Source organism: Erythrolamprus reginae, chromosome 1, assembly GCF_031021105.1.
Source record: "Erythrolamprus reginae isolate rEryReg1 chromosome 1, rEryReg1.hap1, whole genome shotgun sequence".
In the NCBI taxonomy this organism is placed as follows: Eukaryota; Metazoa; Chordata; class Lepidosauria; order Squamata; family Dipsadidae; genus Erythrolamprus; species Erythrolamprus reginae.
In genome coordinates this window covers 11,911,377-11,937,484 of record NC_091950.1, presented here as the reverse complement: position 1 = coordinate 11,937,484, position 26,108 = coordinate 11,911,377, and the positions used below count along the sequence as shown (strand labels likewise).

Here is a 26,108-nt window from a genome sequence, read left to right as displayed (position 1 = left end):
ATACAGTCATAAGTGGGAGGAAGTGGATGATAGGAACGATGAGAAGACTAATAGTAATAGTAATGCAGCCTTAGTGAATAGTTTGACAGTGATGAGAGAATCTTTTGTTTAGCAGAGTGATGGCATTCGGGGGAAAACTGTTCCTGTGTCTAGTTGTCTTGGTGTGCAGTGCTCTATAGTGTCATTTTAAGAGTAGGAGTTGAAACAATTTATGTCCAGGATGCAAGGGGTCAGTAAATATTTTCATGGCCCTCTTTTTGACTCATGCAGTATACAGGTCCTCAATGGAAGGCAGATTGGTAGCAATTATTTTTTCTGCAGTTCTGATTATCCTCTGAAGTCTGTGTCGGTCTTGTTGGGTTGCAGCACCAAACCAGGCAGTTATAAAGATGCAGGTGACAGACTCAATGATTCCTCTGTAGAACTGTATCTGCAGCTCTTTGGGCAGTTTGAGCTTCTTGAGTTGGCACAGAAAGAACATTCTTCGTTGTGCTTTTTTTATCACGTTTTTGATGTTAGGTGTCCATTTTAGATCTTGTGATATGGTCAAACCTAGAAACGTGAAGGTCTCTACTGTTGATACTGTGTTGTCTAGAATTGTAAGAGGTGGTAGAATGGGAGGGTTTCTCCTAAAGTCTACCACCATTTCTACGGTTTTGAGTGTGTTCAATTCCAGATTGTTCTGGTCGCACCACGAGACTAGTTGTTCAACCTCCCGTCTGTATGGGGATTCACCATTGTCTCGAATGAATCCGATCACTATTGTATCATTTGCGAACTTCAGTAGTTTAACAGGTGGCTTGTTAGAGATGCAGTCATTGGTATATAGAATAGAAGCGGAGAGAGCACACAGCTTTGGGGGGGGGCGGGCTGTGCTAATTGTAAAGGCATTTGATGGGATTCTGCTTAGCTTCACCTGCTGCTTCCTGTTTGTTAGGAAGCTTATAATCCACCTACGAGTGTGCTCAGGTAGCGCTAGCTGGTTCAGCTTAGTTAGAAGGGTGTCTGGAATGATGGTATTGAATGCTGAACTAAAGTCTACAAAGAGGACGGTTGTGTAGGTCTTTGGAGATTTTGCATAGCCTTCTGCACAATATGGGGAAAACGGTGCAATTTTTTTTTTCAGAAGCATCAGGAAAAAGAAAAGAGAAGGATTTTTTCTTTAATTACACAGTGCATTCAGCCTCCCTTCTCTGAGCAAAGTAGGTTCTTTAATTTACAGATGTGTCATTTACAGATGTGTCGGGTCAGTGCCACTAGTGCTGGGCTGCTTTGTCTTCCGTGTTAGCGGAATATAGAAATCCTTTCTGGAAGGGGCCAAAAGAGACTTAATATGTAAGGTTGCTCTCGTTTGTGCTGCAGAGGTCAAACTGATAGGTATGGAGTTCAAAGAAATTACCAGCACAGCCGTGTCCAGAGAAAACCGTTACTCTTGGGGGATTTCGCTCGGCCCTGCTTTCCGCAAACTGGCGTCTCAGAACAGCTGTCCTTTCCCGATGGTGGAGCTGAACTCCATAAAGCCAATAAGCGCCATTAAACTTTCCAAGGGCGAAGTTGAAAGAGGGCCTTGGACAAAATGGATTTTTTAATCTGCATCCCCAGCTCCTTTCAAAGGCCGGCTAGGGTCAGGAGCAGCCTCTTTGCAGCTTAACCTCTCTCGATTGCTTTGCTGCTCTCTGGGTGCAAGGTAATTTCATGGACTTGGGGTGGGGCAAGGAGGGGAGAGGGAGGGAGACTGCCGGGGAGTGGGGGGGAGCTTGCAAACATTTGATTGAATTTCAGGGAGAGAGGAGTGTTTGGAGAGCTTGTGCCAGTCCTTTGCCAATTTGCTTAGGGCTATTGCATAGTGACTGTGAAAATGGAGGGGAAGGAAAGGAAAGAAAGGAAGCAGAATAACACAGCTGGATGGGATCTTGGAGGATTTCTAGGCCAACCCCCTGCTTCAGCAGGAAATTCTATTCCAGACAAAATGCTTTCCAATCTCTTCTTAAAAACCTCCAGTATTAGAAACAAAGAAACATAGAAGTCTGACGGCAGAAAAAGACCTCATGGTCCATCTAGTCTGCCCTTATACTATTTTCTGTATTTTATCTTAGGATGGATATATGTTTATCCCAGGCATGTTTAAATTCAGTTACTGGGGATTTATCTACCACGTCTGCTGGAAGTTTGTTCCAAGGATCTACGACTCTTTCAGTAAAATAATATTTTCTCATGTTGCTTTTGATCTTTCCCCCAACTAACTTCAGATTGTGTCCCCTTGTTCTTGTGTTCACTTTCCTATTAAAAACACTTCCCTCCTGGACCTTATTTAACCCTTTAACATATTTAAATGTTTCGATCATGTCCCCCCTTTCGCTTCTGTCCTCCAGACTATACAGATTGAGTTCATTCAGTCTTTCCTGATACGTTTTATGCTTAAGACCTTCCACCATTCTTGTAGCCCGTCTTTGGACCCGTTCAATTTTGTCAATATCTTTTTGTAGGTGAGGTCTCCAGAACTGAACACAGTATTATTCCAAATGTGGTCTCACCAGCGCTGTATACAGCGGGATCATAATCTCCCTCTTCCTGCTAGTTATACCTCTAGCTATGCAGCCAAGCATCCTACTTGCTTTTCCTACTGCCCGACCACACTGCTCACCCATTTTGAGACTGTCAGAAATCACTGCCCCTAAATCCTTCTCTTCTGAAGTTTTTGCTAACACAGAACTGCCAATGCAATACTCAGATTGAGGATTTCTTTTCCCCAAGTGCATTATTTTACATTTGGAAACATTAAACTGCAGTTTCCATTGCTTTGACCATTTATCTAGTAAAGCTAAATCATTTACCATATTACAGACCCCTTAATTTTTAAAACCTTGCAATATTTGCTTGCAGACTGTCTCCCTGTCTCTCTGCAGCTGCTGGTTTGGAGAGAGTGGGATTAATTGTGCGGCTCTCAAAAAGTCCGGGAATTGACCAAAAACTTTGATTCCAATGTGGCTCCTCTTCTTTTGCTACTCCACATACAGGCATCCTAGGGAGCGACTACATTAACGCCAACTACATCGACGGGTACCGCAAGCAGAATGCCTACATTGCAACTCAGGGCCCTTTGCCGGAGACCTTTGGTGACTTCTGGCGGATGGTTTGGGAGCAGCGTTCTGCCACGGTGGTAATGATGACAAAGCTGGAGGAGAAATCCAGGGTGAGGAAAAGAAAGGAGCCGAATGTGGAATCCTTGGCGCTCTCTGTTGTGGTTGTTTTATTGCAGATGTTTCATTAAGTAACTAGGTAACTTCAATGTCAGAGGATAGTGGATTTGCACAGAGGAGGAAGATGAGAATGACATGTGGGAGGGGGATCTGTGGGATCCTTGGTGAACTCTAAACTGCTGTCTGTTTTTTGGCAGACGTTTCATTACCCAACTAGGTAGCATCATCAGTGCTGAGCACTAAGCTGCAAGTTAAATCCAAAAATGTCAGAGAATTCCTGGAAGCTTGGCATTGAGATAAATTACTCATCAATCGACATGTATGGATAAACCACATTTACACACCATTCAAAAAAGAGAGGGAAAAAAGGCTAAGAAGGAAACATAAAAACCCAGAACATATTCTTCCCAGGGTCCTACACCCAGATAAGCAGAGATTAACATCAGATAAACAATAAAGTAAAAAAAAAAACCCTAATCAAGAAATTCCCAAGGGGAAAACCGCAAACCCACCTGCACTGGCACTGTATATAAACAGGCATCAAACCCTTCTCTCCCTCAGACTGATGAGGTTACCTAGTTTGGTAATGAAATATTTCCCAGAAAACCAGCAAGCTTAGAGAGCACCCAGGATCTCACAGTTCAGCCCCAAGCTACAAATATTTTCCTCTCACAGATAGTCAAATGTTTCCTTCCAGTTTTGGGGAAAGCCGTTAAATACAACCAAGGGCCTGTGCTTTTTTATTTGTGTCACATGTGTAATGCATGTAAAAGGGCAAAGCTTTGGTCCTGTAGTTGTGAAGGTGACAGCATTCCAGCCCCTAAAGTTAGGGGGTGAAGTGCCAGAAATTTTTATACAGTAAAGAATGGGGCTGGAATGTTTCCACCCTCCTTATTCTTTCTGCAAATCAAAAGCTTTTTTCTGGTTTGAGGTTGAATTTATTAATTGATCACCCATCATGCCTCATATAAAGTACGTGTCAATCGTGTTACATTTTATATTTGTATTTTATCAATGTATTTATATTTATTACATTGCAATGCATTTATTACATTGTCACCTTGAAGAGATGAGATACAGTGGAACCCCGACATAAGAGCTGCTCTACTTAAGAGCAACTCGAGATAAGAGCTGGGAGGGGAGAGATATTTTTGTTCTACTTACAAGCCCAAATTCGAGATACAAGCGCCAAGGAGCTGTCTCCTGAAGCCAAATGCTAACTTCCGCGTTCGGCTTCAGGAGACAGCTGCGAAGCGGCGCGCGTGTTTTAAAAGGTTGCAGCCAGCCTGGGGGGCTCGGGGGGGTGCTTGCAGCTTTCTTTCTTGCTCTTTTTCTTTCTCTCTTTTACCTTCCCTTCCTCTATTTCTTCTTTTCTTTCTCCTTCCCACCTTCTTCCCTCCCTCCCTCCCTTCACTCATTCCTCTCTTACTCTCCCCTTTCATAAGTTTCCTTGCTTCCTTCCTCTGTTCCTGTCCCTTCCCCCTTTCTTTCTTTCTTTCTTTCTTTCTTTCTTTCTTGCTCTTTTTCTTTCTCTCTTTTACCTTCCCTTCCTCTATTTCTTCTTTTCTTTCTCCTTCCCACCTTCTTCCCTCCCTCCCTCCCTTCACTCATTCCTCTCTTACTCTCCCCTTTCATAAGTTTCCTTGCTTCCTTCCTCTGTTCCTGTCCCTTCCCTCTTTCTTTCCTTCCTTCCTTCCCACCCTCCGTCCATTCATTCACCCATTCCTCTCTTGATCGCTTAAAGCCGGTCCCTGGTGCAAAAAGGGTTGGGGACCTCTGTCCTACAGGATTGGGTGGCAGAGAAGTTGAACATATGTAAATTTAAAAGTTTAAGAAAGTTTACAAGTTAAGTGAAAGAAACTTCATTATTCATTTATATGTACATGTACATTTCTTCATTAAAAACATGTCTTTCTGCATAATTTAGACTAACTTTGTGAGTTTTTTGAGGGCTGGAACCAATTAAAATTATTTACATTAATTCCTATGGGGAAAAGTCGTTCGAGATAAGAGCTGCTCGACTTAAGAGCCCAGGTCCGGAACGAATTAAACTCGTATCTCGAGGTACCACTGTATACACTACTGAGAACTGTTTGTCATTAGAGCTGCCTCAGAGACTAGTAAAATAATTAAATAAGCTGATCCAACAAATGAACATGAGAGAATTTATGTTTGGGAGGTGTTTTTTTTCCCATTCAAATGCTTTTAAAAAATCCATCCCAACGTCTTTGGTTTTTCTCTACCCTGTCACTGTATTTTAACGTTTTGATCTGTCCGTACAGATCCATGACCCTTGTGATTTATTGACATTTTATAAATGAGACATATTGATTAGATCCTCCTTCCCATGGGACTGAATAGTTCTGTAATTAGCAATCAAATAAACTCCAGAGTTGATGTGGCATTCAAAATTCAGTTCCCTGGAAACAATACTTGGAAACCACAAGGCTCCATTTATTCCAGTGCAGACTTCAGGTTTCATGGTGTCAGATTTTAATTTCTTGTTGCCTTTGGCGTGTCCACTTAGGAAAGGCAGATAGCTGACAGTCAATCTCTAATTTTGTGGGTCAAACATGAGCAAGTTCAGTGTATCCTTATAATTTGTGCTGTCGTTGTTTCTTCATGTTTCTTCAGTTTCATGTTTGTCAGGTGGAGCTAATATTTATTTTTTTCAGATCAAGTGTGACCAGTACTGGCCAGGCCGGGGCACAGAAACCTACGGGATGATCCAAGTGACCTTGTTAGATACCATTGAGTTGGCCACATTCTGTGTCCGCACCTTTTCTCTGCACAAGGTGAGAACAAGACCTCCTTTTTGGGGGGTGGGGGTATATGTTTAGTATGGAGAAGAGAGGAGGGCTGTCTTTAAGGATCTGAAAGATCAGAATTCTTCAAAGTTGGACTGAACAGAAAGACCAGGAAGCAAGTAATTTAAAATGCAAAGACGTAGACTTCAGGAGAGTGTTCTGATGGTAAACACTGCCCACTGACTAAGGGACAAACTACAGGTCCTTGACTTACAACCATTCATTTAATGACCGCTTAAAGTAACCACTCTCAATTGCAGACATAACTGGAGGATTACCTGTATACTGCTATAGTGTCTCCAGATGATCATTTATTGAAACATCTCCAGATGGAGATGGAGAGGAAACCCCCCCAAGGCATGTTACTGCTGGGGGAACATCAATTTATCTATATCCATCCATCTATCCTATCTATCTGTCATCTGTCTGTCTGTCCGTCCATCCATCCATTCATCCAATCTATCTGTCATCTATCTATCTACCTACCTATCTCTATCGATTGATCGATCAATCAATCGATCTCTATCTATCTAGCTATCTAGCTATCTACCCATCCATCCTACATCTGTCATCTATCTATCTATCTATCTATCTATCTATCTATCTATCTATCTATCTATCTATCTATCTATCTATATCTAGCTATCTAGCTATCACTATCTATCTATCTATCTACCCATCCATCCTACATCTGTCATCTAGCTATCTATCTCTAGCTATCTAGCAATCTACCCATTCATCCTACATCTGTCATCTATCTATCTATCTATCTATCTATCTATCTATCTATCTATCTATCTATCTATCTATCTCCCACCTTTATTATTTTACAAATAACTCAAGATGGCAAACAAATCCAACACAGCTTTCTCGGCTGATTTTCCCTACTTCAACCACTCTGTGAGATGGGTTTGGGAGAGAGAGAGGAGAGAGATTGGCCCAAAGTCACCAAGGTGGCTTTCATGCCTGAGGCAGGAGTAGACCTCACAGTCTCCCACTTTCTAGCCTGGTGCTTTCACCACCAGACCTTTTGATCGTGGAACAGAAGGCTTGGAGGTGCCCTTAGAATCACTTCAACTCCTTGCCTGGCATGGCCTCCCTCTTCAGGCAGTCTGCTTTATTAATGGAGCAGGCTGCTCCTATTAAATAATTCTTAGGCATGGTTGTCCCAAACCAAGAGGCTTTTTTTCCAAAAGACAACTGGACTTTCTTGGGTTTTTCTTTTTCCCTTTTGAAAACATTTCACTTCTCATCCAAAAATCTTCCATTCCCCACAGTCAGTTAGAACCAATGAAGCTTCTTGCATGAGAAGCAAAACATTTTACAAAAAGAAAAAAGAAACAAATAAAAAAACCCACTTGCCTTTTGGGAGGAAAAGCACTTTGGGGACAATCAGATTGGTCATGTTTTATAATTTGATTACCGTGATGGGCAACCTCCCTTACAAGTCACAAATCGAGGACTGCCTGTATGTGATAGGAACAACCAGCAATTCAGCCTGTGTGTTTCATTTGCTGGCAAGAGGTTGCACAAGGTGAGTCCGTCGTGCCATCTCCCCTTCTGCTCTGCCTCCCCAGAACGGTTCCAGTGAGAAACGTGAAGTCCGCCAGTTCCAGTTCACCGCCTGGCCAGATCACGGCGTTCCCGAATACCCCACTCCATTTCTGGCTTTCCTCAGGAGAGTGAAAACATGCAACCCACCCGATGCTGGCCCCATCGTCGTGCATTGCAGGTACCCCTTTGGGGACCCCCATTGGTGGCGATGGTGCAAGACGAGGATTTAATTTTATTTATTAAATTAATTTGCCACCCATCTCATTGAAATTGAAATTTTAACACCTTGCCCCACTCAATGAATGAATGTGTGATGGATGATGGATGGATGTGTTGTTAACTTTGAATTACGGGGATTTTAATATGTATTGTTATTTATATTTCTACATGTTGTGAGCCGCCCTGAGTCCCAGGAGATGGGCAGCATAGAAATCAAATACAGTGGTACCTCATCTTACGAACGCCTCTTCTAACGAACTTTTCGAGATACGAACCCGGTGTTTAAGATTTTTTTGCCTCTTCTTCCGAACGAACCCAACCCGCTGCTGCTGGGATGAAGGGGTTTCTTTTTTTCCCCTTTTTTTGAAGAAAGAAAAGGGAGGGGCGGCTTGGAGGGGGAAAGAGTTTGCATTTAAAAAAGTAGGAGAACAGTGTGCTTGCACAGGCACTGAAAGGGTGTCTTTTGAAGACAGAAAAGGGAGCCCCCCCCCCTTGCCTTTCTTCCTTCCCACTCACCCTTTAGCCTAGCCTTGCTTCTTCCACCCGCCCCCTTTAGCTGCTCCTCCCTGCCCTCTGTTCGCCTCCCTTCTAAAGTTTGGGATTTTCCTGAGGGATTTGCACGCATTATTTGCTTTTACATTGATTCCTAGGGGAAACATTGTTTCGTCTTACGAACTTTTCACCTTACGAACCTCCTCCTGGAACCAATTAAGTTCGTATCATGAGGTACCACTGTAAATAACTTTCAAAGCGACCCAGAACAAGGTTGGTCTTGGAAACGAAGGAAAGGGATTCTTTTTGAATCACTTTTAGCAGTAAGGATATCAGGGAAACCCATTATCCTCTTTGCTATGGGAACTAACAGGATCTGTGGGAGCAGACACCATAGACCCCCTCCCTGGGTATAGGGTATGATGATGGCCGCCTCCTCCATTGTGCCAGTCTAACTCCTCTCCCCCATCCACCCCCATAATAAGATCCAAAGTTTAGTGGTCCTGAAGGCAATATATAGGGTGATATTTTATTCCATGGTAGAAGCTGAACACAGGGATCCATTTATCAAACCTTGGCTATCAAACGCTATCCGGAGATGTTTATTTATAATTAAGGAGGACATTCTTATAGCAGTGAGATTTGGATGAAATTGTCTGTGTGGATATTAACCTTTCCAAATGTAGCCATTCAGGACTGTTATCTGAGCTTCTTAATAGTGTTCTTTCTACATCTGACATCTGGATCAATCTGTTACGCTTCTCTCGGCAAAGCTAGGCTGAAAGCAATTAAATGAGCACAGAAGAATCTGAAAACTTCGAAGAAGGAATTCATCACAGAAAAGCCCCAGGAATTGCTGTGTAGCGAACGAAGAGTCCTCTTTATATCAAAAACTCATTTTTCTCTTACCTGAATTGTGGAACGGGCTGGAGACATCGCCTCTTTCGAGGAGAGGAAAATTATTTCTTGTTTGGGAAATAAACAGAACGAACTCTCACTGAATCGTTATTCAGACCAAATTGCCACAAGAGAGGGGAAAAAGAGGAATTACAGGCAGGGGATGATGGATTAGAATCAGACAGTGGAGTGATTATTTAAAAAGAAAAAAAAATACAGCTTCTCAACTACAGACAATTTTTTAAATCTTCAAATGAACAAAGCACAGGTAGCCCTCAACTTGCAACCAGAATTTCCGTTGTTAAGCAAGGCAGTTGTTATGTGAGCAGAACCTGGTTTTATGACCGTTCTGCCGTAATTGTTGAGCGAATCACTGCAGTTGTTAAGTCAATTACATGGTCATTAAGCAAATCCAGCCTCCCTCGTTGCTTGGCTTGTCAGAAGCAGGCTGGGAAGGCAACAAATGACCCCAAAAAGGCTGCAGCTTCCATCAGTTGCCACGTCCCTGAATTTTAATTAGGTGACTGTGGGGATGCTACGACAGTCATAAGGGTGAGGACCTTTTTTCCAGTGCCCTTGTTGCTTCAAACAGCTGTTAAACCAACGGTCGTAATTGAGTTACAGACTGGGAAATTGCAATAAATTGTTAAATGCTCCTTCGCTCTCATGTTCAGTGATATGCAGTGGAGCATTCCTCACAAGGCTGGCATCCAACCCCCCCAAAATGTGGTTTCTTTTTGGTTTTTCGATGCCCACTTTTTCTCCCTTTCCTTCAAATAGATTACTCAGGTGCCTGAATGCTTTGGCATTACACACAAACCTAAGGAGCACAGGTAGTCCTTGACTTACAACAGTTCATTTAGTGACCAAAAATACTAATTGCCCCAAATCAGGGTGACTTTTGTGGTATGGTGGAAGTTATATTTTCAAAATTCTGGATCAAGTGAGCAAGTATAGAAGAGAAAGTACCTCTTCTATCTTTCCCCAAATACAGGTAGTCCTCAACTTACGACAATTGTTCGAAGTTACAACAGCACTGAAAAAAGTGACTTGGGACCGTTTTTCTCTCTTACAACCGTTGAAGCATCCCATTGCATCACACAGTCAAAATTCGGATGCTTGGCAACGGGCTCATATTTACGACTGTTACAGTGTCCCAGAGTCACGTGATCCCCTTTTGCGACCTTCCGACAGGCAAATTCAATGGGGAAAGCCGGATTCACTTATCAGCCGTGTTGCTAATTCAGCAACTGCAGTGGTCCGCTGCATCAAGACAGGCCATAAAACGGGGCTAAATTGTCTCGCTTAACAACAGAGATTTGGGGCTCAATTTTGGTCGTATGTTGAGTACTGCCTGTAATAACAACCAGAATGGAGCAGGAGCGTCCCCGTGGCAGCCTCCCTCCTCTGCACCTTATCCTGTCATACAGGTGAAATGCAACCAGAAAACTCCCCGTGGCACTGATAAGTCACTTGACGCGCCTCCCCATCTCGCGCTCCCTCCCTGGCACACGTTACTCTGAGAATGACAATCCATCCAATTTCTTGTGAAACATAAACCCTGGAGCTATCGGCTTGTTGATTTCGCCCAACCTACGCTCTCCTGACGGATGTAATATAAGTCAAACAGATCGCCTGCTGCCCCCGAGTCACTTCTGGTTTTCAGAGCAGACAGCAGGAGGTCGCTAGATATAGAGCCACCGAGATGTCAACCTAAAAAATGATTTTATTTTTTTCCTTAAGCACCAACACATAAACATTCCCAGTTAAGGAGCCAGATTGAGACTGGAAAGGTCTGATTTATCCCCAACCCTCGACGTACAATGATTTATCCCCAACCCTCGACGTACAATGATTCATTTAGTGACTGTTCGAACTTACAACAGCACTGAAAAAAAGTGACCAACAACTGGTTTTCATACCTAACAGCTGTTGCAACATTCCCATGGTCATGTGATAAAAATCTGGCCCCTTGGCAAATGACTCCCATTTATGACGGTCACACGGTCATGCAATCCCCTTTTGCAACCTTCTGACAATCAGTGTCAATCAGTCAGATTCACTTAACAACTGTGTTATTAACTTCACAACTGAGTGATTCACTTAAAAACCATGCAAGGAAGATCTTAAAATGGAGCAAAACTCACATAACAACTGTCTGGCTTGGCAATGGAAATTTTGGACTGAATTGTGGTCGTAAGTCAAGGATTACCTCTATTTCTACAGATGACCTTGATCCATCTATTACCACCTTAGCAGGCAGGCACAAAGGAAGGACCATATAATACCTCTTAAAATCATAAATATGATGCCTGTTCCACCAGAGGTTTAGCATGCATTTCCAAGAACAAGGGGACACAATCTGAAGTTAGTTGGGGGAAAGATCAAAGGCAACGTGAGAAAATATTATTTCACTGAAAGAGTAGTAGATGCTTGGAACAAACTTCCAGCAGACGTGGTTGGTAAATCCACAGTAACTGAATTTAAACATGCCTGCGATAAATATATATCCATTGTAAGATAAAATACAGGAAATAGTATAAGGGCAGACTAGATGGACCATGAGGTCTTTTTCTGCCGTCAGTCTTCTATGTTTCTATGTTTCTCTGTTCTTAGCCATTTAATGGATTTAAATTTAATCTACACATTCTCAACTCCAGGATGGCAATCTGGTTAAGTATCTTATGACTTTGTTTCCTTGGGGTGGAGTTAGCAGGAAGAGAGGTCGGCATATAAATTTAATAAATGAATGAGTAAACCATCAGGAGTTCTGAGGGAGAAGGGTAGAAATTACATAGCCAATTATTTAGCCGAGAAGCTCACTTCCCGTTATTCAGGATGCTGCTTGTAACAGCTATGTGCTTAGAGCTCAAAGCTTTGTTACACCCACTTTATGTTCTGTTTCTGTTGCTCCCCTCTGGGAGGAGGTTTCGAAGTATCTATAGCAGGACTACCAGATTCTGTAACAGCTTTGTTCCCTATGCCGTCCATCTGGTAAACTCGCAGTATTCATTTCTTTCGCCATGCACATGTATACATCCGAACTAAGCTGGGTTGTTTCTCTGTGTCATATAATATATGTGGGTAGATGCATAATTTTGTGTTCCATTAGTTATTTTGTCATATTCATGAAGTGTATATTGGAGGTGGTGACCCTTTGAAAGCTGTAGGCAACAAATTTTGGTTTTTCTTTGAAGACATTTCGCTTCTCATCCATTTGCTTCTTCAGCTCTGACTGGATGGTGGGGAATGGAAGGATTTATTCATTCATTCATTCATTCTATTTTTATGCCGCCCTTCTCCTTAGACTCAGGGCGGCTTACAACCTGTTAGCAATAGCACTTTTTAACAGAGCCAGCATCTTGCCCCCACAATCCGGGTCCTCATTTGACCCACCTCAGAAGGATGGAAGGCTGAGTCAACCTTGAGCCGGTGATGAGATTTGAACCGCTGACCTTCAGATCTAGCACTCAGCTTCAGTGGCCTGCAATACAGCACTTTACCTGCTGCGCCACCCCGGCTCTATATATTATATTATATTCCTTGCAGACAGAATGGAAGGAGAATAAATCCTTCCATTTCCCCTCCATGCAGTCAGAGTTGAAGAAGCTTCTTGGATGAGGAGCAAAATGTCTTCAAGCGAAAACAAAGTCCAGCTGCCTCTTAATACATTCAAAGTGACAATAAAGTTATTCTAAGTCTAATTTAGATGAAGGATTTCTTTAATCTCCTATTTTTCCTCTACCCCCACTCCTGTTTTTCGTCCTTCCAGTGCTGGGGTGGGTAGGACCGGCTGCTTTATTGTCATTGATGCCATGCTGGAGAGAATAAAACATGAGAAGACGGTGGACATTTACGGGCACGTCACCCTCATGAGGTCCCAACGAAATTACATGGTACAGACAGAAGACCAGTACAGTTTCATACACGATTCTTTGCTAGAAGCCGTCGCCTGTGGGAACACAGAGGTCCCCGCTCGGAACCTGTACACCTATATCCAGAGGTTGGCACAGATAGAAGTGGGGGAACACGTCACAGGCATGGAACTGGAGTTCAAGGTGAGCAGCGCTACAACGGGTGTGTGGCTCAGGCAGGTTGCCAGGTTAGCCATCACAAAGTTGCGATCTGTAGAGATAATCCTCGACTTACGAAGTGTTCCAATATCTCAGGGGTTGCCACAAAGAAGAGGGAGTCAAGCTATTCTCCAAAGCACCTGAGGGCAGGACAGGAAGCTACAGATGGAAAGAGGGAAGCAACCTAGAACTAGGGAGAAATGTTATGACAATGAGAACAATTAATCAGTGGAACAGCTTGCCTCCAGAAGTTGTGAATGCTCCAACACTGGGAAGATATAGAGATGAGATTTCACATCCATTTGTCTGAAATGGTTCCTGCCTAAGCAGGGGGGTGGATTAGAACAGTGTTTTTCAACCAGTGTACCGTGGCACACTAGTGTGCCGCGAGACATGGTCAGGTGTGCCGTGAAGAAGGAAGCTCAGGTTCCAGTTTTGCAACTTTTTGCTGAGAGCAAGAGAGAGAGAGAAAAAGAAAGAAAGAAAGAGTGCAAGAGAGAGAAAGAAAGCAAGAGAGAGAGAGAGAGAGAGAAAAGGAGAGGAAGGGAGAGGAAGGGAGAGAAATGAGCAAAAAGGGGAGGAAAAAAGAGAAATGAGAAAATGATTGATTGAGGCAGAGAATGAGAGGAAAGAGAGAGAAACAAAAGAGAGAGAGAAGTGACTCTTGATTTAAAGCATATGATAAAAAGCACCCAAAGAATAAGAGAGAAAAAAAACCCAGCCCTCACTTGGTTTTGGAAATGGTTCAAGAGTGTATACACACACACACACACACACACAAGTGGGGGAGGAGACAGGGATGGAAAAAGAGAGGAGAGTGTCATTTTGTGTCATTTTGGTTGGTGGTGTGCCCCAGGATTTTGTAAATGTAAAAAATGTGCCGCGGCTCAAAAAAGGTTGAAAATCACTGGATTAGAAGATCTCCAGAGTCCCTTCCAACTCTGTCACTCTGTTCTGTTCTAACTATTCATTTAATACCCATTTGAAATTGCAACAACATTGAAAAATCAGACTTATGATCATTTTGACACTTACGACTGTTGTAGTATTGCCACAGTCACGTGATCAATATTCAGACACTTGGCCACTGGCTCATATATGCACCATGTACCAGGAAGATAGAAACACATCCGGATGGGAGTGTAATTCGCAGAATTCTCCATTGGGGTGGGCTGGCATAGACACTATTCGATTAAAGCAGCGTTTCCCGGCCTAGGTGACTTCCAGACACGTAAATTTGAACTTCCAAAATGTTTCAGCAATATAGCCAAGCTGGTTGGGGAATTCTGGGACTAAAAATATACAAATTTAAGAGTGACCGTCGAGGCCCAGAATCCAGCTGTCAAATTGTGAGCATGGCCTATGTGACAGTGGCCCCCATATAAAAGTCCAACCACACATCTTTAGAGCAATGTTCCACTTGAAGAATTCTAAGCAGAGGCCACGTTGAATTTTGGGAATGGAAATCTACGTGTCTAGGGAAAACTTCAACTCCCAGAGTTCTCAGCAGTAGCCACACTGACTAGGGAATTCTGGGTGTTGAAGTCCACGCATCTAGCGAGTGAGCATTAATTCCTGGAACCTTGAGCAAAGGGGAATTCTGGGAGAAGAAGCCCACTCAGGTGACCTGTTGCCCACTCACCCACCTGTGTCCCTTTTCCTCTGCCAGAGACTCGCCAACTCCAAAGCCCACACCTCCAGGTTCATCAGTGCCAACCTGCCCTGTAACAAATTCAAAAATCGCCTTGTCAACATCATGCCATACGAGACCACACGGGTTTGCCTTCAGCCTATCCGCGGAGTGGAGGGCTCCGACTACATCAATGCCAGCTTCATTGACGGATACAGGTAAAATTCACTGGAGGAGGCGGGACAGGCCCAAACGCCTGGCTCCTTTGTCTCTTCCTGTTCTCTATGCCAGCTACCAATCGTCCGTGGTCCTCAGTATATAACATGTGCTATGATATTATACATTAGAGAGGCGCGAGTGTGTGTCTCCTGTAGGACTTTTCTACAGAATGCAGTGTCCCATTTCCTGTTCTCTTTTTACCTTGTTTTTCCTTCTGAATGTTAAGCCCTGAATAGACAAAAAGATTGTTTGCAAATTCTAAGTGATCCTACAAGAGTTTCTGGATCCCGTTCTGGTAAGGAGTTGCCACTGGAATAACTCTTCATCTCCTATAGCAGTGATGGCGAACCTATGGCACGCGTGCCACAGGTGGCACGCAGAGCCGTATTTACTGGCACGTGAGCCATTCCCCTAGCTCAGCTCTAGTGTCCATATGCATGCCAGCCAGTTGATTTTCAGCTCACATGGAGGCTCTGGGAGGAAGTTTTTGGCTTCTGGGGGGACATGGGTGGGCATTTTTGTCTCTCCAAGCTCCAGGGAAGCCTGTGGACACTGAGGAGGGTGAAAAACAGGTGTACTAGACTCACCAGAAGTTGGGAAATGGGCCGCTTCCGGCCTTCAGAGGGACTCTGTGGGGGTGGAGGAGGCTGTTTTTGCCATCACCAGGCATTGAATTATGGGTGTGGGCATTTGTGCATGAGGGATAGCATATGTGCAAGTACTTTTGGCACCTGAGGAAAAAAAGGTTCGCCATCACTGTCCTATTGGTATCAAGCCGTCTGATCTCTGAACCTCAGAAATCTAGGGGACCATGGGTGGCAGCAGAGAGAAACCAAAAGATAAAATGGTTCTTTGCTTCCATCTAGTGTTCACGTGGATTTCTGCAGCCCAACATTACTTTGTCCTAAATTAGGCGCTGCTAAAAATGATGTCTTTGAATTTGGAAAACAAATAGTTCCTTACCAATACAAGTGAATATTTGTAGCTCAAGGCTGAATTGTGGGAACCATGGGGGTCTCTAAGCTTGGTTGAGGTTGATGGGGGTTTTTTGCAGATGTTTCATTACCCAACTAGATGAGATCATCGGTGCTAGAAGGGAGTGGGGTTTGTGGAGTGTAGGGGAAGAGGACCATGGGGTCCTTGATGCTCTCTGAGGTTTGTGGTTTTCTTGTAGATGTTTCATGACATAACTAGGTCACATAACCATTGCACTGATGATGTCACCTAGTTGGGAAACATCTGCAAGAAAACCCACAAACCTCAGAGAGCACCAAGTACCCCACCGATAAGTTCATTATTTCTACATATCAAGTTTCTACTGACATTTGATGGAGGTGGGATTTCTAGTTACATTGCAAAGTTGCAGAGATCAGAATTGCCCCCACCCTCCTTGCCTTTCGCAAGCTCCTTAAAACCCACCTCTGTCGTCAGGCATGGGGGAATTGAGATATTCCTTCTCCCCTAGACCTATACAATTTATGCATGGTTTGTTTATGTGTATGTTTGGTTTTTTAAATTAGGGTTTTTAAATTTTTTAAATATTAGATTTGTTATATGTTGTTTCACTATTGTTGTTAGCCGCCCCGAGTCTGCGGAGAGGGGCAGCATACAAATCTAATTAATAAATAAATAAAATAATAAAGTTAGATCCTGCAAGGCTGAAGTCTGAGAAGTGTTTAGCATCAATTCTTCAACCTGGAAGGGATGAGAAGTGTTATCAGAATTCATCCCTTTGTTCTCTGGGGCTGGTGGGTTCAAGATGACGAGCCCACCTCTGCTGTCCAACTTGACCTGGGTCTTAACATTTTTCTGGACCAAAGGTGAGCAATTATGGTGACTTTATAACCTGTGGACTTCAACTCCCAGAATTCCTGAGCCAGCATGGTTTGGTTCAGGAATTCTAGGAGTTGAAGCCCACAGATCCTAAAGTTGCTATAGTTGCCCTCGCATGTCCTGGAACAAGCCTCCACTTGCATTTAAAGGTCACCTTGGCTCCTTAGCTTGCCTTCCAAATGGGGTTGCTTTTCCTTGCTCCTTCCTGCAGGCAACAGAAGGCTTACATCGCCACCCAGGGACCCTTGGCGGAGACCACAGAGGACTTCTGGCGCATGTTGTGGGAGAACAACTCAACCATAGTGGTGATGTTGACCAAGCTGCGAGAGATGGGCCGGGTAAGTGGGGCATCCTAGCTTGTTGGTGCTTCACTTTGAACTCCAGAATGTTGGATGAACATCCCTTTAATGGCAGGCTTTGATTTCTGGGGTGTTGTTCTCCCAGGCAATGGGTTAGTAGTGTACATTGAAAGGCCAAATTTCTCATTTTGGTTATCTGAGAAAGGGCAAGGGGTCAAAGGCACAGTTGTGGCCCTCCTCTTGATTTTTGGGGGGCCCTTTTCTTGCAGAAATTCCTGACTGCCAGTGGCTGTTTGCATATAGCTAGAAATGCACATGAGAAATCCTTCAACTTAAATCTCGGAATAGATGATAGCCAAGTTTGGACTATTAGGAAGACAGCAGGGAAATCAGTTGTGTATCTCCTGCATGGCATGTTCACAACCCTACTAAGAAATAGCTGTGTGTTTGTGGTTAGCAATAGGACTTACGGGGCTAAACAGAGAATAATAATAATAGTTATTATAATAATAGTAATAATAATAATAATAATAATAACAACAACAACAACAACATTGTGATTGTGGAGAAAAAGAAAGTATGGATCATCGACATCGCAATCCCAGGAGACAGCAGAATTGAGGAGAAGCAGCTAGAGAAATTAGTGAAATACGAAGAGCTTAAAATCGAGCTGCAACAACTCTGGCATAAGCCCGTGAAAGTGGTCCCAGTGGTACTTGGCACGCTGGGCGCAGTGCCAAAGGATCTCAGCGGACATTTGAAAACCATCGGAATTGACAAAATCTCCACCTGTCAATTGCAAAAGGCCGTTTTACTGGGATCGGCAAACATAATTTGCCGCTACATCACGCAGTCCTAGGTGCTTGGGAAGCGCCCGACTGGTGATGAAATACGAAATCCAGCATAGTGATCTCGTTTGCTGTGTTGTACTGACATAATAACAGCAACAACAAAGAATCTCAGCTGCTAAACTTTCCTGACATGGAGTAACATCATAGTAATCGGTTTTCTTAGAATTCTAATTTTAGCACTCACAATTATTTCCTAAGGGAATGCACATCCAGGCAGTTAGCTTTGAAGTAGGCCTCCAGGGAACTTTATGGCATGAAACATCTCAGTGCGAGGCTGATGCGGGTAGGGCCTGTATCTTTTGTTCTGCCAGCAGCCAATGAGATTCTTCCTCTCTTGGTCCACAGGAAAAGTGCCATCAGTACTGGCCGGCTGAGAGGTCTGCACGGTATCAGTACTTTGTGGTGGACCCCATGGCTGAATATAACATGCCTCAATACATCCTCCGAGAATTCAAGGTCACCGATGCCAGGGTAAGTCAACGCCAGATTCCCATCCCCTACCAGCTTTCCAGGGGCTCAAACATTGGGAAAGGAATTGGTCCTGAAAACGGATCGCTGGAAGGAGGATAGTGTTGGCCATAGATCCAGCTGAACTGTGCAACTGTGTGGTCTAGCTGTGCTCTGGGTCAGTTGGGTTGTGGGTCTGTGTGTGATTGTACTCAGTGAGGTTCCCCGGGGAGAAAGATCTCTTGGGGATTTTAATTTTGGCATCCCCCATCTAGCCAGATAAAGTTACAGCCTCAACTTTTATTCTTTTTACATACTTAGTAAATACTAGCCATTCCTGTAACCACAAATCACGGGTAGTGCTTGACTTAAAACCATTCATTTAGTGGCCATTTGAAGTTATAACAGCACTGAAAAAAATGACTTAGGACCGTTGTTCACATTGACAATGTTGCAGCATCCTCGTGGTCACGTGATCAAAATTTGGACGCTTGGCAACTGGTTCATATTTATAACCATTGTGTTGTTCTAGAGTCAAGTGATCCCCTTTAATTATCACCTGTTCTGTCGGGCTCTCTGGTAGACTTCTCCCAAAAATTCACAGGTACAAATTTCAGACACACACACATTCGAAAATTCAAAACAATGTTCTTTATAATGAAAAGTCACTTAAACTAAGCCCTCTTTTGGTATAGCAAAGAGCACTGGTCTCCAAACAAACTGGTAATTTGTACAAGTCCCTTATCAGTCCTGTGATACTTAGCTTGCAGCTGTGAGGCAATTCACAGTCCTTCTTCTTTCACAAAGTGAAACACACTTTGCTCTGGTTTAGTTTCAAAGCGGGGAAAAATCAGCACACAAAATGTCAAAGTCAGTAAAGCAGTCACGAAACACAACGATCAGATAATCCTCCACAATGGCCAAACCCACAGGCTGCTCTTTATAGCAGCCTCACTAATGACCACAGCCCCACCCAACCACAGGTGGCCTCATTTTCTTTGATAATAATCTCTCAGTTGTTGCTGCCTATGCATCGCTCTCCGCATGCGTGGCTGTATCATTAACTCTTGTTCCGAATCCAAGGAGGAGCTAGATAATTGATCTCCCTCTGAGCTGTCTGCCACACTCTCCTCCTCCCTGTCACTCATGTCTTCTTGGTCAGAGGAGCCTTCATCATCAGATTCCACCGGGGACAAAACAGGCCTGCAGCATGTGGATGTCTCCCCCACATCCACAGTCCTTGGGGCAGGAGCTGGGCCAGAGCTAACCACAACACCACCTGAGGCAGCAAAGTCAGTGTTGAGGCCAGAGTCACTTAACAATCATGTTACTAACTTAAGAACTGCAGTGATTCATTGAACTACTGTAGCAAGAAAGGTCGTAAAATGGGGCAAAGTTCACTTAACATCTGTGTTGCTTAGCAACAGAAATTCCAGGCTCAACTGTGGTTGTAAACCGAGGACTACCTTTAATCTAATCAGCCCATTCCAAAGTCAAGATTTCATATTTGTTTTCCATCTCGAACACAAAGAATTTGCCTTCAAGCCTGAAATGCTGCTCAGCTCAAGTAACTTATCCCATTGTCTCCTGAGCAGTGGATGATGGTCGAAGCAGTTTACAAATACTAAAAGCACCGTCTACCTATGTGGCACAGCAAAACAGCTCAGGCATTATCCTCACCCCCTCCGCACATTTAAGATTAGGGGGTTCTGCTTTCATATACATCTCCCTGTGTGACCATCTAAAATAAGGAATAAATTTCTTTCTTATTTTTTATTATTACCATGATTATCCAACCCCCCTGATCTCTACAACTGATCATCATTTTGTTTCAACTTGACAATTCTACAGAGGGAAAATTCAGAATGAACAAAAAGATTAAAGATACTTTCTAGTTCACCTGTTTCTTTGGGTACCTCGCCCTGCCCCATTTTTTTTTCCTTCAAAATTACACCACTGCAAATGCATAATCCCCGCATGCTTCTTCCTAAACTCCCCTTTATTCCATCTGCATGAATGAAATCATCAACCACCCACTGGTTGCTTTCTTGAATTCTTTGGAATACATTTCCAAGCATTTTCCTGCTTCTGAAGGCTGTGAAAACCCACCTGTGCCTCCTCTCTTTCTCTCTCTTTTCTCCCTCCTTGGATGCCATGTCACCATGACCATTGCACAATTTTTAAAAAGATCGTTATGTTTGGTTCCTGCTCTTTAAAGAAGCGTGGGAAGCCCTGTCTGAGCCATCGGCATGACTCAGCCTAGAAATCATCCCAGCGACCAGTTAGGTCCCACAGAGTGGGCCTTCTCCAGGTCCTGTCAACTAAACAATGTCGGTTGGCAGGGCCCAGGGGAAGAGCCTTCTCTGTGGCGGCCCCGACCCTCTGGAACCAACTTCCCCCAGAGATTAGAATAGCCCCCACCCTCCTTGCCTTTCGTAAGCTCCTCAAAACCCATCTCTGCCATCAGGCATTGGGTAATTGAGATATTCTTTCCCCCTAGGCTTCTACAATTTATGCATGGTTTGTTTGTATGTATGATTGGTTTTATAACAAGGGTTTTTTAGCTGTTTTAGTATTGGATTTCTACATTCTGTTTTTGTCACTGTTGTTAGCTGCCCCGAGTCCACGGAGAGGGGAGGCATACAAATCCAATAAATAAATAAATAAATTCAGCAGTTCTAGAATTTCTGCTGACATCCAGATAAAGGGTGCCACCTTCTCCTCGCCACACCTGAGAGGTAGACTAAATTGAGTGAGAGAGACTTGCCCAGGTCATCCTTGACTTTGCAGCACGGGAAGGATCGAAACAGGATCTTTGTAGTTTGAAGAAGCCTCAGATTGAGACCTTCGTTCCTTAGTTAACAAATCTACAGATACAGTGTTCCCTCGATTTTCGCGGGTTCGAACTTCGCGAAACGTCTATACCACGGTTTTTCAAAAATATTAATTAAAAAATACTTTGCGGTTTCCCCCCTATATCATGGTTTTTCCCACCCGATGATGTCATATGTCATCACCAAACTTTCATCTGCCTTTAAAAAACATTTTTTAAAATAAACTTTAATAAATAAACATGGTGAGTAATAATCTAAATGGTTGCTAAGGGAATGGGAAATGGTAATTTAGGGGTTTAAAGTGTTAAGGGAAGGCTTGGGATACTGTTCATAGCCAAAAATAGTGTATTTACTTCTGCATCCCTACATTACGGAAATTCGACTTTCGCGGGTGGTCTCGGAACGCATCCCCTGCGAAAATCGAGGGAACACTGTATTTTTATTTTTTTTCCATGTATTTTTTCAGCTTGCCTCTCCTTCTTCAGTTACATCCAGGGTGAAATCCAGCAGGTTCTGACAAGTTTTAGAGAACCGGTCGTAGAATTTTTGAGTAGTTCGGACAACCAGGAAAGTTTGAATAGTTTGGAGAATCGGCAAATACCACCCCTGGCTGGGCCCAGAGTGGGGTGGGAATTGAGATTTTGCAATATTCTTCCCCTGCCACACCCACCAATCCACACCCACCAAAGCACACTCACCAAGCCATGCCCACAGAACAGGTAGAAAAAAAAATTCATCACTGGTTACATCCCTTTCTTTTGATGCGTCTGCTGGTTGTGCTGGTGTGGGGTTTCTTTTAAGGCACATAAAAAGGGGTGCAGCACTGGTTTTCCATAGAGTATGTTGAGTTTGCTGACACACTCATACAGCACGCACACCATGGCTATCCCTGGAATTCTTCACCTACATATTTGGACAGGGAGTCATTGCTCACAGTCGCTCATGCCCTCATCCCCTCGAGGTTCGATTACTGCAATGCTCTCTACATGGGGCTACCTCTGAAAAGTGTTCAGAAATTTCAGATCGTGCAGAATGTGGCCGCAAGAGCTGTCGTGGGGCTTCCTAGATTTGCCCACATTTCTTCAACACTCCGTGGCTTGCATTGGCTGCTGATCAGTTTCCGGTCACAATTCAAAGTGTTGGTCATGATCTTTAAAGCCCTACATGGCATTGGACCAGAGTACCTCCGGAACCGCCTGCTACCGCACAAATCCCAGCGACCGATAAAGTCCCACAGAGTGGGCCTTCTCCGGGTCCCGTCGACCAAACAATGTCGTTTGGTGGGCCCCAGGGGAAGAGCCTTCTCTGTGGCGGCCCCGGCCCTCTGGAACCAACTCCCCCCAGAGATTAGAACTGCCCTCACTCGCCCTGTCTTTCGTAAACTACTCAAGACTCATTTATACCGCCAGGCATGGGGGAGTTGAGATATTCCTTCCCCCTAGGCCATTACAAGTTATGCTTGGTATGTTTGTGTATATGTTTGGTTTTATAATAAGGGCTTTTAGTTGTTTTATTAATTGGATTTCTACATGCTGTTTTTATCATTGTTGTTAGCCACCCCGAGTCTACAGAGAGGGGCGGCATACAAATCCAATAAATAAATAAATAAATAAATAAATATGTGAAGTACATTTTGTTTGTTTGGTATGTATGTTTGTTAGATTGGATTTGGGGTTTATAATGGGTTGTAGGGTCATGGGGTTTTATTTACTGTTGTTGTTCGACTTCTTTTTTTATTATTGTACTTTTGTATTGTTTTTATTGTTGTAAGCCACCCCGAGTCCTAACAGAATTGGGCAGCATAGAAGTTGAATAAGTTAAATTAAATTAAAGTATTGATGTGACCAGCTAACCTAAATAAAGTGACTCGGGGAAGCTTACAAGTGAAAACAAACCAAGTTTAAAGCAACCGTTTATGACATCAATAATGGCTCATCTGGCTCAGCATTTTCTGATGAGCGCTTAGCTTATCCTAATTCCAACACCAGGGGAATAACCATTTTTTAAAAGTTTTTAAAACATTTCTAAATGCCAGAAAAATCAGGGCATGTTTTGTTTCGTGGATGGGAGCCCATAAACGTTCCTGGATGGGGGATGAGATTAAAAAACCCCTCCCAAAAAATAAACTTTATTTGCACTAGAGAAGCAAAAACCACATGGTCGGCAGAGGTCTCCAGTACAGGTAATCCTCAACTTACGACTGAAATTGGGACCAGAATTTCCATGGTTATGTAAGGCCGTTGCTAACTGAATCATGTGACCTTTTGCCATGGTTGTTAAGTGAATAGAATAGAATAGAATAGAATTTTATTAGCCAAGTGTGATTGGACACACAAGGAATTTGTCTTGGTGCATATGCTCTCAGCGTACATAAAATAAAATATACATTTGTCAAGAATCATGTGGTACAACACTTAATGATTGTCATAGGGGTCAAATAAGCAATGAAGAAGCAATATTAATAAAAATCTTAGGATATAAGCAACAAGTTACAGTCATACAGTCAACATGGGAGGAAATGGGTGAAAGGAATGATGAGAAAAACTAGTGGAATAGAAGTGCAGATTTAGTAGAAAGTCTGACAGTGTTGAGGGAATTATTTGTTTAGTAGAGTGATGGCGTTTGGAAAAAAAACTGTTCTTGTGTCTAGTTGTCTTGGTGTGCAGTGCTCTGTAGCGACGTTTTGAGGATAGAGTTGAAACAGTGTGTGTCCAGGATGTGAGGGGTCAGTCAATATTTTCCCCGCCCTCTTTTTGACTCGTGCAGTCTACAGGTCCTCAATGGAAGGCAGATTGGCAGCCATTGCTTTTTCTGCAGTTCTGATTCTCCTCTGAAGTCTGTGTCGGTCCTGTTGGGTTGCAGCACCAAACCAGACAGTTATAGAGGTGCACATGGAATATTGTTTTTATTATTGTTGTGAGCCGCCCCGAGTCTGTGGAGAGGGGAGGCATGCAAATCTAATAAATTGAATTGAATTGAATTGAATAGTCAAGCCAATCCAGCATCCTCCACTGAGCTTTTGATGTTGAAAGCTGATCGGAAAAGGTTGCAAGTGTTGAACCCATGACTTGCGACGCTGCAACTATGATAAATGCACGTTTGCCAAGTGCCCAAATTTTGATGAAGTGTCTCTGGGGATGCTGCGATGGTCAGAAGTGTGAGGAGAAGGCATAAGTAGGTCACTTTTTTTCCAATGCCATTGTAACTTTGAATGGTCACTTAAATCAATGATTGTCAATCAAGGACTACCTTGCATTCATGCAGTTTTGAGAAATTGCTTGCCTTGCTCTGTACTACCAGTTCTGTTTTTACACCTCCAAACCTTTTTCTTTAATTTCCAGGATGGCCAGTCTAGAACCGTGCGTCAGTTCCAGTTCACTGACTGGCCGGAACAAGGTGTGCCAAAATCCGGCGAAGGCTTCATCGATTTCATTGGGCAGGTGCACAAAACTAAAGAGCAGTTTGGACAAGACGGACCAATTTCAGTCCACTGCAGGTAAATACAGCCCAGAAGAGACTGGAATTCCATCTGTTAAAAATGGTGTACATCTCTTGGTGTAGGACAGGGGCTTGGACTAGATGACCTACCAGGTCCCTCCAAATCCTGTTAATCAGTAAACTATTTTAAAAGTGGAGCTGCCAGTCTACTTCCTCTTTCAAATCTTGTATAAACTTGAATTTAATTTTTGTCTTTCCTTTGTACCACATGTAAATTGTTTATGCCAATTATTTAATACCAGTATTTTATTGGAATCATAAGGAGCAGAAAATATTTGCAAATGTGTAAACTTTCTGAAAACACCGAAAATACTTTCCTTCCTTCCTTCCTTCCTCCCACCCTCTCCTTCCTTCCTTCCTTCCTTCCTTCTTCCCACCCTCTCCTTCCTTCCTTCCTTCCTTCCTTCTTCCCACCCTCTCCTTCCTTCCTTCCTTCTTCCCACCCTCTCCTTCCTTCCTTCCTTCCTTCCTTCTTCCCACCCTCTCCTTCCTTTCCTCCCTCCCTCTCCTTCCTTCCTTCCTTCCTCCCTCTCCTTCCTTTTCTCCCTCCCTCCCTCTCCTTCCTTCCTTCCCTCCTTCTTCACCCTCTCTCCCCTTTTTCCTTCATTCCGATTCCTCTTCCCCCTTCCTCCTCCTCATTGTCCCTCTGCCCTCCCTCCCTCCCTTCTTCTTTTTCCTTCCCTCTTCATTCTCCTTTCTTCTTCCTTCCCCTCTTTCCTTCTTCTTTCTTCCTGGCTCTCCTCCCATCTTTCCTTCTTTGTCTTTCCCTTTCACCTTTCCTGTCCTTTCTTGCATGCTCAAATGCAAAAGGGGAAACATTTCTCCTCTTGCTTTATTTTTAGGGGTTTTTTTTGCTATCCCTCGGCCAGCGGAGACTGAGCTAAGGGGAGCCGCACACCCTCCCATGCTCCATTTTCATTGGCAGAGGCACCGCGGTTCCCGGCCTTTGCCCCGCAATCCAGATCTAAGCACCCTGTGTGCCGGATCTGGGCCTCGAGTTTTACGCACCTGGTTTAGATAAAAAGTGAATGTGTCCACAGCAATCAGCAGCAGAAGACAGGCATAAAATATGTCGGCTGTAATTGTGCGAGCAAAGCGGGGTTTGGGCCGTGTGGTTCCCCGCTCCCCTCTCGCCATCTGGACCCTGGCAGGATTTCTCCACTCACTCTGGACTCGAGCTGGAAAACTGGGCCATTCCCATTGCAGAGAGGCCAAACGTTCTTTAAAATGGAGCAACTCTTAACGGCGAATTTCA

At 43.6% G+C, this 26,108-nt stretch overlaps 1 protein-coding gene across 1 annotated transcript in view; it reads left to right on the top strand.

Moving 5' to 3' along the window:
- Positions 1 to 26,108, top strand: part of PTPRS (protein tyrosine phosphatase receptor type S) — a 301,225-nt gene that overhangs the window by 264,278 nt on the left and 10,839 nt on the right. Inside the window, exons 25-32 of the mRNA XM_070744606.1 lie at positions 3,018 to 3,193; positions 5,876 to 5,995; positions 7,585 to 7,739; positions 12,942 to 13,227; positions 14,912 to 15,090; positions 17,136 to 17,262; positions 18,420 to 18,545; positions 24,697 to 24,851. Coding sequence (XP_070600707.1) covers positions 3,018 to 3,193; positions 5,876 to 5,995; positions 7,585 to 7,739; positions 12,942 to 13,227; positions 14,912 to 15,090; positions 17,136 to 17,262; positions 18,420 to 18,545; positions 24,697 to 24,851 — 1,324 coding nt within the window. The remainder of the gene's footprint in view (positions 1 to 3,017; positions 3,194 to 5,875; positions 5,996 to 7,584; positions 7,740 to 12,941; positions 13,228 to 14,911; positions 15,091 to 17,135; positions 17,263 to 18,419; positions 18,546 to 24,696; positions 24,852 to 26,108) is intronic.